Genomic DNA, 15,424 nt, shown 5'->3' on the forward strand with positions numbered 1-15,424 from the left:
AAAAACTATTTCTTAGGTTTTACTAAGAAAAATATCTATTTTGGCGTAGTATTTAATACGTCAAATATTTTATTTACATATCGCCTATATACGCCTATCAACTCTAGATTTGAAACCTATTTAAGTATATTTAATTAATGTATGGTTTTTACTATACTACATATACTATATCAATCTTTTGTACATTGACAACAAATTCTATTAATGATCCAATAGACTTACCAAGTCACAGATTTGATTTTTTGGTGTTGAAACTCTACTTTGTTTAGCAATATGTTTTAAAAAGGATCTAGACAGTTACAAGCCCATTCTCATATTTACATGAACATAATACAGCCTATAATCGTTAAAGGGATTTAAGTGTTACCACCCGATACACGTAATAGGCTTGTAGGCTCATGTATAGTAACGACACACAGGAAGTCAATTCTCTTGAAGAATATTTATGAAGTCAGTACATAAATATTAAATTAAATATTCCTGAATATTTACATAGTAGGCCTCACACTGAAAGGAAAGTTGAAAACATTGATCTAATTTTATCTCCGTATAATATTAACACAATGATGATAAAGGTTCTTTTAAGTATATTTTCTACTTTAATATATCTCTTAAAAATTCCCAAATTAAGTTTAGATTTTAGTTTAGTTAAGATCGTTTTTTCTGTTAAACAAACCAAATATTATTTACTGATAATACTTACACTGATCAATTACTAAATCATACAGTTATATTATAGATTTGTATATCATAAGCCGCTCTCTGAAAAGAAAGTAACATAAAATAATACAGATTTAGACTTTACAGAAGATAATATCTAGGCTACCATTTATTCCAAGGCAACGTATATAAGCTAGTAACTTATAAATGGAATTCTGTTGTTTGGTGTTTATCTACGCCGTAGAGCTCTTCGCTCGTAGACGGTCGTAGAACGGCTACTAATTCCCTTCGGTGTAGCTTGCTGTTAATAATTTGTTGAATTTAATTCGTCACTTAACTATGCGAATGGAGTTTTTAAAATCCGGTACAACTGTATAATAGAAAAATGAATGAAACTGAATTTGAATGAAAAGTAAACATTTAAAAATAAATTAACATTATATAACTAATTATTTTGATTATTAACATAAATAAAAAATTTCAACTATGTACCAGAATATTTTGGATAATTATTATATAAAATTTATGTTAAATATTCATGGCAAGAATACTATTTCGTGTATGTACGTTATATTCAGCTTATAATCAAATTATTTAAAGAGCTAATCGATACAATTTGATATCTTCAAGATTGCTAATTTAAATATAAATAATAATTTCTAGTAATATATTGCTTCATAGATAATTATTTTTGTCTACCACTTGCAGTAATATAAAAATTGAAAAAAATATAAACATATGTTAATGTATCCCCCATGACCCATATAAATTTGACAAATTCATAACGCATGCAAATTAATTTAGCCCATTTCCATTCACGTGTTGATATCTGAGTGCAAATTAGCACTTTGGCGATATAAACGCGTTGCTAAAATGCAATTTTACGCTATGGCCACTGAACAAGGAGAAAAGCAGAACAAACAAGCCATATTATTTCCCATAACGTTTACTCAAACGAATGTTACTCTACAAAGCAAACGAGACAGTCACAAACGCGTTTTGTCTAAGATCCAGTGTAAGAAATGTGTATCAACAATTTAATGATAACGTAATGAAGAGCAGCACTGGCTGGGTCAGTTAATCACATAACTGTATACCGTGAAGTCTTACATTCAAATCACGGCATCAAAATACTATTGCTTCTGGTGAAATGTAGTAAGGAAATGCTAAATTCTTTAGGCCTTACTAGTTTCACAATGTTTGGATAAAGTACCAAATAGCTATGCAACAAATAAATTATTCGGAAGATAAAAGATCCGAATAAGAAACTTCGGGTTTCATGACGAATAGCGCTATCCGACAGTCGTGAAACGCAACAATAGTGCTTATCTTACCAATAAGTAATAAATAGCTTATTTCCAACTTATCCGTACATTGTGAAACAGACCCTTAGACTTTTAAAACTGGAATAGTTAAACGCTTACACGGCGTTCTTTATCTGTCGTAAGTACATAACTTAATTAATACAATATGTATCAATCAATAAATTGATGATTATTAAAATGGAGTTTAGAAAAATGTTATGTAAATTTGATATCTAATTAATTTACTATATTTGTTTTAAATATTGTAGAATTGTTTGATGATTTGCTTTTTTTAAAAAAGAGTACCGAGAGTTTTTTACGCCGGCTTTTTCTCTCGGCCGACACCCTCGTCTTCTTTGCCGATGAGTAGGGATGCCAATAGGCTCGAATTTAATGACGTGGAATAAGTGATGCCATGATGATCCTATGTTCCAGAATAAACGTATTTTATTATTTATTTATTTATCATTAAATCAGTTGTCAAGTAATCACTTAGAATAGGGAGTAGTAATATGCAGTATTATCTAACTAAAGTTATAATTTATTTAAGTGTATGTAGAAGGCACTTATGTACAAGAGAAAAGTTTTACTTTCCTCACTTCAATCTCGATAGCAAATACATTACTTCCTTAACATCTATATCGCCATGAAATCGTGAGATTACGGTTTTGCATGCGGTCTTTCTCATAGAATGTTCGAAAAAGGAAATAGTGTAGTGTGTACATACGTTTGGAATAAATAGGGATTATATTAAACCGTTTGATGTGATCTTTACGAAAAGGGTTAGAGCGTGATGGGCTAGTCAATATTTGCCGATAAAAATGTTCTATATGAAAGAATGAAATGTTGTTTGCAGATCGAACAAATAAAATGTGGTATTGATTTATAAAACGAATAAAACTTAGCGTATAGGCAAAACAGGTTTTGACAGAAAGACTCCTATAGGCCTCTTTAGATTTATACTTATGACCATTATTTGAGTCTTTATATCTTTTAGTAAGAGTACGCTTACTTAGAGTAATACTTACTTTTTAGCTTTTAGCTTTATGCCCATAAATGCCATTTCAGTTGATCTAATGTGTGTTTTCACTTAAAATTCTATTATCTGACAGATGCGTGGTATGCGTGTTTGTCAGTCTTAAAAAATGTTCTAAACAATGCCTTGCAACAAACTTTAATAAAATTTGATCAAATTAAGACGTATGATATATGTCTAATTCTGAAAGTAAGATCATCATTATTTAAAAATATATACGTAACTAAAGGTATAGCATATCATCGTATAGCATAAGTTACCACGCTGGTAATTATTAAATTGTTTTATTAAGTGTTTATGTTAAGAAAAGACATCCTTTAAAAGAGTATTAAAATGTTTGTACAACAATGTAATAAATGTAATGGAAATTCCTGTAATTTCAATGAAAGATGGACAACGCAGTTGTAGGGCTTTTTATGTTTGAGTAATTACTAAACGATAGCACGCGATGTCGGCTCGAATTCAAGAAACTTAATCTATTTGCTTTGGCAATTTCATTTGATTATATTGAATCGAATATTTGATGAACTCATTGTTTGAAAGGTTTTTAACTAATTGTAGCGATAAAAATATAGTATGGTATCATTAATATTTCTGTTTTACCAACTTTATAAGTAGTATATAGTACAATACCTATAAAGGTAATTAGAGTTATATTGAATATACTTCATTTTTATCCCTACAAGCAGTAAGAAGTATGGACTTTGAATTGAATTTTCAGTGCCTAAAACACGTTGCTCATACTCTGCAGTATTTCTTCAGATATGAATTTATTTAGATTTTGATATCTATATATTCATTCTTACGATGAACCGTAAAATATATGTATCCAGTTTATTTTATTATACATTAAATTTAACAAGTCAACAATCTATTAAGAACCTTTATCACTGCATAACGATTAATCATAGACCAACGTTTTAAGTGTAATAGTGGGTTATAAAGGAAAATGGATTAAAATCTTAATAGACCTAAGTTGCTGAACTTTATTCGCGCCTCAAAATTACAGGTTATTGTTATAACTTAGTTTGACACGGAACCCACGGGCTACGGCGTAGCAGCTTCGCTTTTCAGGTAGGCTTTTGTTACCGTAGCCTTCATTGATGAAATGCCCTCTTTCTGTTCTTTATTGTTTCTTTGACAAACAGCTGTTACTAAAACGCTATAGTTTATGTTGCGTTTTACAGTTTTGAAGTTTAAAGTTTTAATGATGGTGTTGTTTTATAAAGACAATTAGTTTACAAAGTTTTTTATAACATTGTCAATCATTGCTATATTTTTTCTTATTTCTTTGGTGGTTAATTTTATCATTGTTGCATGATTTTAAGCGATAACATAAAACGATTATTTATTTAATTTATCAATTTAAAGAAGAGCTGAAAGTATAAGCTATCTTGAGACACTTCAAACTGGCTCTCAGAGATGTAATGAAATTATAATTATTCAATATTTACCGAAAATACTAGAATAATATTAATAAAACTAGTATAATACAATCTAACAGTATCAAAAATATAAGTATAATCAGACGTTTTCACAGACATTACTACAGTTTTTTAAAATGTAGAATAAAAAGATGTATGTTACTAAAAGTTTACAAAAATTTCGGTGATTTCTAGGTCCCAGTTATCATACCGCTCACCTAATCAATCTAGGGCATGTTACATTTCCATCAAGTCAACCGCTACAATGTAATAAGCGATAAAAATATAAACTTAATATAAAAGTATTAAATGACAGCAATAGAGACGTTGTCTCACCACGATATCACCCGTCCCTAACAAGATACGCCACATCAAGCTATTATCAACATAACACTTTCTGTCTCAGTCTCCCCAAACTAGTCTTACATTAATTTTTATTTATTTTCAAGACATAAATAAAATAGAACCCAAACGTAATAATATGTTCCCTACTTGAATTACCACAAGCCAATTATTACTAATTTAATTAAATAAATAAAGTATTAATTTATTTAATTAAATTTGAAAAGGACAACCGCTTAAGTCTGAGCATTAGTCAACCTTGTACAATTATAGGGGAACACCGACCCTTCTAACGAAGACAGTATTAGGGTTTGAATAAAGAGAATAGTGCATGGTTTGTGAACAATACAAAACTGTACTTCCAAAGTGCAGTTTTAATATGTTACAAAATAAAGTCTTAATTAGAAAAAATAGGGTTATTGTGACTCGAGGACTTCAATTCTATTCGATAACAGTGTAATAGGTATATAATTTAAAAAAATTGAGAGGTGTCAAAGGACACCCGGATGGAACGAAGTTCTTTTCGATTAATTAGTGAAGGCATTGTAATAAAATTTTATTTTTTTAAGTTATAATATTTTTTTTATTAATAACAAATATAATGTTATTAAAATTTAATCGGTAGGCTTTAGTAATAATTGGCTTGTGGTAATTCAAGTAGGGAACATATTATTATGTTTGGGTTCTATTTTATTTATGTCTTGAAAAAACTGCATCGGTTTATTGGCATGGTAGTATTATACTTTGTTGTTTTCATTTCTTATCCCTAGGAAAAGAAAAAAAAGACAACATCACAAGGTGTTCCCAGGCGGTCACCCATCCAGGTACTGACCTCGCCCGACGTTGCTTAACCTCGGTGATCGGTCAAGAACCGGTGAATTACAACAACTATAGCAAAAAGTGTCGTGACAACTTTTCGTAAGAATTTTTTCCGTCTAGCCTCTTTTCACAACGCGCAATAAGGAACTTCGTTCCAACAGCCTTTATTCGAATACACTATAGTTACACTAAGTCTGTCATATAATTTGTCACTAGTACTCGATTTTTCTCGATTCCCTGCGACAATTTTCCAATATTTTCCCGCTATCCTTTTTATTTCATCTTCCCAAGTTTTGCAGGTCATCCTCCCTTTATTCCCTCTGGGCCATTCCAATTTTAAATTCTTAAAAATTTCAATTTCCAAAAATAAACTACGGGTCTTTTTGACCCATCTGCCACCACAAATGCGGCCAATGTAATCGGTCCATTTCGATTATACCTTTATATATCACATCGTTTTAGCTTGTCTTTTATACGTAGTTTAGATTGTATAATCAAGCGCAACATAGCCTTTTGGCATACTCCAAAATTATTTATTAAGGCCCCTATAAGCAAAATGAAAATCCTACATTAGAGAAGAAAAATTAAAATCTTGTAATCTATTTTGGGAAAGCATAACTACTATCGGAATCGTGGTTACTATAAAAGAATCTATAATTTTATCGCCTTTGCGGCTGGTATATAAATAGCTGTTAAATGTTCACCGTTCTCAAAACTAAACCACGAAAACACGTTGAAGCTATGAAAGTGTTACTTAATAGTTCTACGAAACTCGACAAAAAGTACAAAACTTTTTGACGCCACGGCTAATGCGTTGCGTGTAAACGTTTCCATTACCACGATGTATTCGTGACTCGCTCTAATAATTGTAAACTCTTTTTACCTTCCACGGTGCTGTCATAGTGATGTCTAATTTTATTGATGACGGCCCTGCCTTACTTATCTACCTTAGCTATAACTCAACAAGCGTTAAATTTCTTTTTTTAAAACGTGTAAAAATGATATATTGCTAATAAATTATTAAATTTTTGAGTGTTGTTTAGTTGCTATAATAATTAATTACTCAATATTTATTGACTAATTAAAATTCTATTTTAATTAGTGAATCTTCAAAATTCTAATTTTGTGAATCTACAGGGTATAATAATATAATACGGTCCTTATATCCCTCTCGGTTGTTCCAAATTCATGGTCGTTGGTTACTTTTGGTACTTTTTTCCTACGTGACATGAGACGTATAGCGTTACCTCGCTTTGGACGCATGTGGCGCTACCTTGCTCTAAAGCGTTCCATTTAAGGCTTAAAGTGCAAGCAGATCGAGCGACAAAGAGGCACAATCCTCTTTATATTATGCTATATTATGCCTCAGCATATGACAGCATTCGTTCGTTAAAAATTAGCAAAATGAATTGATGAAGTTACATTTATTTGTACGCATAAAATAAATGTAACATCATCAATTCATTTGTGATTTCCATTTACCTCCTTCTCTATCCATACAAAATATCTATCAATGAAATAAAATTAAAATTTTCTTTTGTTAAATGCAAATATTCCATCAGTGTTTTCTTATGACGTTGTCACGTCAACTATCGTCAGTAAACCGACTTTACAGACAACCAATGTTTTTTTAGTTTTACATCTTAAATTCTATATATAAAGAGAAAGCTTCGCATTCAAGTGTAACCTTTAATTGCATTAATAATCCGGAGCTATAATAATAACTTAGCTTTGTGTCTCGTAATCCTTTTAGCTAGGATAAAGAACGGCTTAAATTCTATTATAAATTTTTAATACTTCTACTAATTAAATTATTAGGAAAAAAGACATTTATTTTTTTTGAAGTTATACTTCTTTTCGCGCGATGTATGAAAATGATAAGAGTGAATTTATACGATGCGCGCGCACACCAACACCTAAATTCGAAAATTTTTAGCGGTAACCGCGCAAACTTGTGTCTTCATGGACTTAAGAACACACTCATTTTTTATTAAATATTTATATTTTAATAGGCTTTATTTGGTAACTTTATAGTCCATGCTTGAAAAATAATTTCTAGTTCGGTAATCTATATAATAATAACACCCATGTAGCTTTTGGAGTAGTTCTTTACTCAGCTGAGTTAATAAGCGTATGGTAACGTACTTAAATAATAAATCTTTAATTTATATTTCAGAAAACGACTTTACACAGTTCAATAAAGGCATCTCCCAAATGTTGGTTTCAGTCATCTTAATTCCGTTGTTATGTTTATTTTAGAACCATATAAATGCAATGTTATTACCACATTATTTCTATAAGGTTTTACTCAAGGATAGTTAAATATATTGTATATAGATATTATATAACAGAAGCTAATTATTGACATAATTAATACCATATAATAAGGAACTTAAATTTTAGCCTAGTGTCGTGAGCGTGCGACTTCCATCCTGAGTTCTTGAAGCCTGGGGTTTTAACCTCGGCTCTGCATCAATGGAGATTTCTGTATACTATTTGCGCATTAATGCTCTTTTAATAATTTTAAAAACACAATGCATTAATTTTATGAAATAAAATATTTTGTAACATTATACGAAAATGACGTGTAACAAACAGATAAAATATTGAATTCGTAAAAGGCGCATAACCAAAATCAGTAATTCACTTTATCCGTTTTCAATTTTCATTACACTCACAGAAAAATGACGTAATGAAATTTCGTTCAACGTTATATTTATGTCTACACTGACTTGTAAAATTCTACGAATACGTGCAAAATCCCGCGTAATCCTTAACCTGGACTGACACGAGACGTGAACGTAGCACGAGGTAAATAAATTACAATTTTGTCCACAGTCACCGTGTTTATTGGGCGAATTCATTTCAAGAAATTTGTTGTACAATTTATACCATTATTTAAATTACACTAAGTCGCGGTTCGAATGTTAACTTTATGATCATTAATCTCTCTGAAAGTTTTATGTATATTCGTTTTCACCCGCTGATCTTTTTTGGTTGGTTGAGTATGTACACAATCTAGACTATTGCTGATGTAGCGTATCGTAGATACGCACTAAAATGTACATACTATATGGTGTAGTATTTTCTATACGATTTTGATGTATGTGGCAATATAAATACAGGACACTAAGAAAAGAAGAAAACAGACGTCACTCAGAACAGACTTTTAAGATGAGTGAGCATGCATTTTTTCCTTTGAGCGTTTCTATAAGAATATAAATTAATTACCGTTGTTTGTGAAGAAATATATCAATTTAACAAAGATAAAAATGGCCAATATTGCTATAATAGGAAATATTTTTATTTTATAACTCTCGTTTCAGATATTTATAAAGCTATTTCTGAAAGACGATTTAGTGAAAAAACTATATCGCTATATTCATGTGTACAGCACGAGTAGCTAAACACAATGCACAAGGCTAGACAATTCTCTTAATCAGGTATATTTTAATTTATTAAACATATTTATGAAAAACAAATAAAATGAATTTCAGATATGGCTAATACATAACATATTGTGTATGCAATTGGGTATATTGATAGTAAATGTATTGCCTATGGTTAACAGTGGCGAAGGGTGAAATTTTGGCAAAGGGAAGCCGGTCCAAAAAAATGTTGAACAGCACTCTATATGAATTAAAGCCATAATAACAAACAGAATCCACAGTATTTAACCAAATCTGCGATTAAATTACCTTACAGAATCAGTCACAGTTTAAATAACACAAATATTAAAATATAACAAACGAAATTATCACGCACCAGTGGTATAGGAACACATGTCACATACTAAAAATAATCTATTTTCAACCAAACGAAATGGAACGCGAAAATATGCCAAAATAAAAAGAATATGACTTGCGAAGGATTTCATTATAACGCTAATTCTTTTTAATTTTGTCGTGTTTTCTTTCTCCCGTGCCGTGGTTCAATAACAATAATTTCTTTGTCTCTTTCTAATAGAGGAGAGGAGAGAACTGCAAGCCGGTCGCGATCAGCCTTATCTTTCTTTAAATTTTACGTACAGTTAGCGAGCATTAGAAAGAGATGGTTTGACACGCTCTGTCTCTTTTCGCCTCATAGTAAAACGTTGGCCGAGATAAGCTGTAATTCGTCGAGTTACCTTTAATGTAATTTAGGTACGAAAAATTGACGCGCTGATTAATTTACGACTATAAAATGAAATGTGATACTTAGGGTATTGCTAAGAATTACTATTGCTATTGTAAATCGCGCAGGCATTTAATTAATAATACTTTGTTAATGAAATAGAATGTAAATACTTTTGTATGAATATGGAACTTATTTTTGAAAGGTAACCCGGTGGGAATCGGCTTGTATGGACTCTTCGCCACTGCTATGGTATTACATTTTTTTTAAATACACACAAGTCAATACGTCATATACAAATCAGTTCTGAAATATAAATAAATAAAAATACAGATATTCCTTGTGAGTAAATTAAAAACATAAATAAGATGTCCATTAATAAAAACAAACGGAAATTACGCAAGCCGTCTGCTTATTTGTCTTACCTACATAAAACAAATTACCATTCAAATCGTAATTACTTGCTTTCCCACAAAATAATGTTCACGAACCTTTAACTTTAAACAAATATTCCTACTCAAACATTTTGTATTGACTCAAGACGTAAACTCGTGTGGTTTCTCCGCTTAGAGATAAATTAATTTTGGTTAGTTTTGAAGTATTAATATTGATTCATAGGTGTGTTTATTCAAATACCCTAAAGGGTTATGCATACATAGTACTTGTTTTATATCTCGAACTAATAAGTTAATATTAAGTGACATATTAATGTCAATAGTAGCAGTGAAAATATGGCAAACGGTCGAAGATATCATATGTAAAATAAAGTGTTATTCAATCAAATGTAATATTCACACACAATTAATTAACAAACAAAGTTATTCACATCACAGTCTTATGTCATACATAACTGTTTTATCCATGTAACTCAATAAAGGCTTAACAAGTTCTTTGCTAGACCGAATAATTTAATATATTATGTAGTTACTAATTGAATACTACTTCATGTATTTCATGTAAATAAAATGACTAAGATAAATATAAAAATAACCAATATTGTATAATTTGTATATGGATATTGGTGTAAGGGTGCGTATTCGATGAGCGGGGCGTTAATATTATTTTCGACATTCCGATAGTTAATACCACATAAATGGCAACTTTTAGTTTTAATGAGTTGGGTGTTAATGAATCGTTTTACTACTGGGAAAAAAATCTCAAAAAATTGCTCGTTAAGGCACTAAATTTATCTTGTCTTCACAGGTAGCCCCTCATCATCTGTTACGGGGACGGTAACCAGAGTGTCTTCAGTAGTCGGAGGTGAAGCTGAACTTCCATGTGACTCGCGTCCACCGCAGAGAAATGACAGCCTTTTACTCGTCGTCTGGTACCGGGACGACAATCCAGTATACAGGTACGGTTTTGATATGTATTTTGAATAATTTTAAATTTAAATTTTAAAAGTGTAATTTTTCCAAAGCCTACAAGTAGATAATCAGTCAGTCAAAAATAAAATTTACAAGTATATTTAAAGTGGGCGATAAATAAAAGCATCATCATACGAATACAACGACCAAATAAGACTATTTTTTCCGTCTAATATAAGGAGACAAAGATAAAAAAAAACAAGTTTAAAGTTACCAAAATTGTGTGTATAGTGCAAAAGCAGGCATCATAATATATTAAACTTGAATATTGCATTTTAAATATACAAAAATCATTAAATATATTTACTTTTAAAATAAGCGAGATATTTCCCGATTCAAAACGTTAGGTTAGTTTTAATTTTCACTGAAAAGGAACCACGAAAATAAAATTTTGTATTAATAAAATGGTTACACGCCGCTACTAGATTGTGTTCACATACATACGTCATCCACACCTTCCCCAAAGAATCATCATGCGTCCTATGTTTTGTATTCACTTACGCCAATCAGAGCTCCTTCTTCATATAATCATTTTGCGTCCTGTAACGCAGCAACGAACTTCTATAAGTTTGAGTTTCTTTCAAGCTCTTTATCAAGTTTTTCGCCATTTTTGTTTTGTCTACTCAATAATTTCTTGGTAATTGTACCATGTGTTTCGAGTGTCTCTGTGGCTAAATTTTGTTTAATAATTTTAAAAAATGTGTTTAAAAATAAAATCAAAAACTTCACATAAGTATCTAATGGTTGCTTCAAGGCATGTTCATATCAAAACACAATGGAGATTATTTTCAGACTGTATATTACAATTTATTTAAACAAGTTAGTATATAATACGGTTGGCGGGATACATGTGTTCTCGTCGACAGATACGAAAACGGAAAAAAAAGAACCACATATTATGAACTCGGACAAAAAGGTCCTTTATAAATGGCCGCCCGAAACTCTCGGAGCGTAAAATTTCTGACTCTACCTTGTATGAAAATAATTTATTGCCTTTTTATGCATGTACTTTGTATTTTATTTGATGTTATGTTTGTAATACTCGGTATGGATAAGTTTATAGCATGTTTTATGTCAAGATGGAATCTAACAATGTATTTTGTTTTATTAAAGTTTTAAATTCAGAGCCAATTGTCAATTGAACTACCATATGGGTAGTAAATACTGACTTATACTCCCATTGAGATTCAATTTCCACAAAACGTTTTTCAAATTGAAAGAAATGTTAGTCATCAATGGTTTAGGTCTAAGATTTTTTATGATTATTAATCATGGCTTCTGTGTCTCATATGTTTTAATTGTGATTTCTTCACAATTACCTTTTTGTATGACCAAGTATTTACTTTGCATAGATACAAATATGTATAAGTTCTTTCCCCACGACATAGCGTAGATAATATTGAAATAAATAAAAAATATGGGTTTATAATGCTGATGGCGTTAAAACTGAGATCTAGTTACCAGTAAAGCCTTATATTTTGATAATAGGGATGACTTGTAAGGAATCTTTAATTGGCACTGTAAACCGACTTTTAAAACAAATCTAGTCATATAAATTACAGAAAAGTTCTTAGCACTAAGATTTATTTATCATTATTTTTCAACACGACCCTCGATACTTAAGCATTAAAATATATACCTAATATATAATATTATATATAATATAAATATATATAATTTACCTTTGGGAAATAATAAAGTTTACACACTTAATAATACTCACACTTAATTGAATTTATTATGTACCACTATTACTGGAAATCCAAATCGCACAGTCTCAGAGTTTACATCTAACCAATGTATTACATCAATCTTAAAAAAATAATCAATAAAGTAGGCGTAGAATATGTCTACCCAATGCGGGAGACTTCAAACATGTTCATGAATATTTCATAAGAACGTTAGGATTAGAATATATTGTTACCAGAACTGTCAATGTACAATGTTATTCCTTCATCAGCCTTATTCAATCTTCACACAATATGAGACTTTTCTAAATTAATTACTTACAATATGACATATGAAGTACGTTCATTACTACTTTGTGTTATCTATACTTAATATTATAAAGAGGAAAGGTTTGATTTTTTGTTTGTTTGTATGAATTGAATAGGCTCCGAAACTACTTGGCAGATTTGAAAAATTCTTTCACTGTTGGAAAGCTACATCATTCCTGAGTGACATAGGCTATATTTCATTTTCAAAAAAAAATAGGCATCCTTACTAAAATTACGATAACATTAACATTTGTTTATTATTTGATACAATTCTAACAGATGGCGCTGAGTTAAAGGTAGTTTAGTTTAGGTCCGTGTCGTGGTACCAACGTTTCACATAAGTTCTCCTACGGTTTCCCTTGATTAATTTACTACTATGTAATATAACAAAAACCTTAGCCACAGCAACGCTTGGCCGAGTCTGCTAGTTAGCTATAATTATGTTTAAGGATATCTGAAATATATCGGTGATACTAAATTATTTTCCTGATATTTCCACCGTGTACTTGCTGTAATTAATTGTTTTTAATCCTAGAATAAAAAGTGCATGCTAATCCTAGAATATACAATTATAATTTGTAAATTTATGATTTTACATATTTTATACATCTTAAATATTTACTTTAATATATTTTTAATAGTATTAGGTACTGTAGGTAAAATACTTGTTCTAATTTAGATGACCTAATTTAAACCATATATTTAATTGTATTTTACTAGTTATCAATGACCATGTACTTAATGAATAAATCGCGTGACAGATCAAAACAATGTCAATGTGTACTTGCAAATAAGAAGATTAATTCCAAAAATGACCCTCCCAGGTTATTAAAAGTAGAGTCTTAGATTAAAATGCTATTTAAATTTGGATTGCAGTGTTTATAATAATAATACCAGTTACGTAATTAGTTCTTGAGATGTTAATACTAATAAGTAAACAAATCTGATTAATAAAATATTGTGTGTATATTAATAACTAACATACAAACACGAAAAATGCGTTAATTATTTTGTTTTTAATGCGATAATTAAATAAATACATAAATCAGATCCAAAAGATACCTTGACTTATAAACCAGTAATGTTTGAAAGTTTATCTCCAGGAGTATAAGAAAATATGATTTCATTAAATAATAATGTATTGTTTCTTTGTATAAACTAATACACATTGTTACGCCAAAGACACTCATATTAAGCTTGCCTAGCTGCTGTCCTGGTTAATATCCGTACATGAAGGCTAATTATGTGAGTGACTAGCACTGATCGTATTAATCTAATAGTCCACAAAGTAATCTATCCAAGCCTGCTCAATCGATATCAGTGGGCTTATTTGCATGCAACATGTCTTGACTACTAAGCATTTGGAGCACAAAGTGAATCATTTAAAAATAGAACAATTTCATGCCTCTATAAAAACAGTACAGTCAAATACAGAAATTTATTATTGATGGTTTTCTAGAGGCAATTAAATACGACAAGATTAGATAATAATCTGATTTATGGTAATACTTATAGGAGCAAAATCTAAATAATATGATTGCCTATTCGGGAGCATAAATTAAAGCTAGCTTGGAGCTATTTGAACGAATCTTATTAAGAATATTATAGTTTAATATATCTGATATATAAAATTCTCGTGTCGCGGTGTTTGTAGTTAAACTCCTCTGAAACGGCTTGACCGATTCTCATGAAATTTTTTGTGCATACTGGGTGTGTCTGAGAATCGGACGAAATCTATTTTTAATTCCCCTAAATGTTAAGGGTAGTCCACCTCTAAATTATGTTTTTTTTTTATTTTTAGATATTTTTTTATGATACAGCATTTTCAACCCTCTACGATCAACCTCGATTTTTATTTCTTAATTAAAAACATATGATGTAAACTCAGGTTTATATACAGAAAAATTCACAGAACAACCTAAAAAGATTTCATTCCGGAAAACCGAACAGTATCTGGGGTGCTAAACAGGTAGGCTCAGTTAAATCTCATTAAGGAGACTCAAATAGTTATTATTCTTATTTAGAATAAGCATATCTTAAATACTAAAATATACTACAAGGTCTGCAAATATCTTATATAATAATACAGCTTTCAAATTAACTTAATACTTACATTTCTACAGCTTCATAGCCAGTGAACTATGAATTGTGTATTTAAATTTATACGTAATAAATTTCAGGATCTGAATAGAACTTTATACATATTGTATGTATTAGCAAACTTCACTTGATAACTAACATATATGGGAGAGTGAGACCTAAGTACCTAAGAAATACGGATCTCTTACAGATATGTGATCTCTTACAAATAAGAAAAAAATGTTTAACTGTATTATTTTCACGTATAACTTTGTCGTACCGT

The 15,424-nt window shown here is 30.3% G+C and overlaps 1 protein-coding gene across 5 annotated transcripts in view; it reads left to right on the forward strand.

Annotated features, from left to right (window-relative positions):
• The window catches only part of LOC111000563 (nephrin), a 134,074-nt gene that overhangs the window by 58,249 nt on the left and 60,401 nt on the right, over window positions 1–15,424 (forward strand). For all 5 annotated transcript variants that reach the window (XM_022270046.2, XM_045631908.1, XM_045631907.1 and 2 more), the window contains exon 3: window positions 10,902–11,052. In XM_022270046.2, coding sequence (XP_022125738.2) covers window positions 10,902–11,052 — 151 coding nt within the window. The remainder of the gene's footprint in view (window positions 1–10,901; window positions 11,053–15,424) is intronic.

Source organism: Pieris rapae, chromosome 17 (assembly GCF_905147795.1).
Source record: "Pieris rapae chromosome 17, ilPieRapa1.1, whole genome shotgun sequence".
In the NCBI taxonomy this organism is placed as follows: Eukaryota; Metazoa; Arthropoda; class Insecta; order Lepidoptera; family Pieridae; genus Pieris; species Pieris rapae.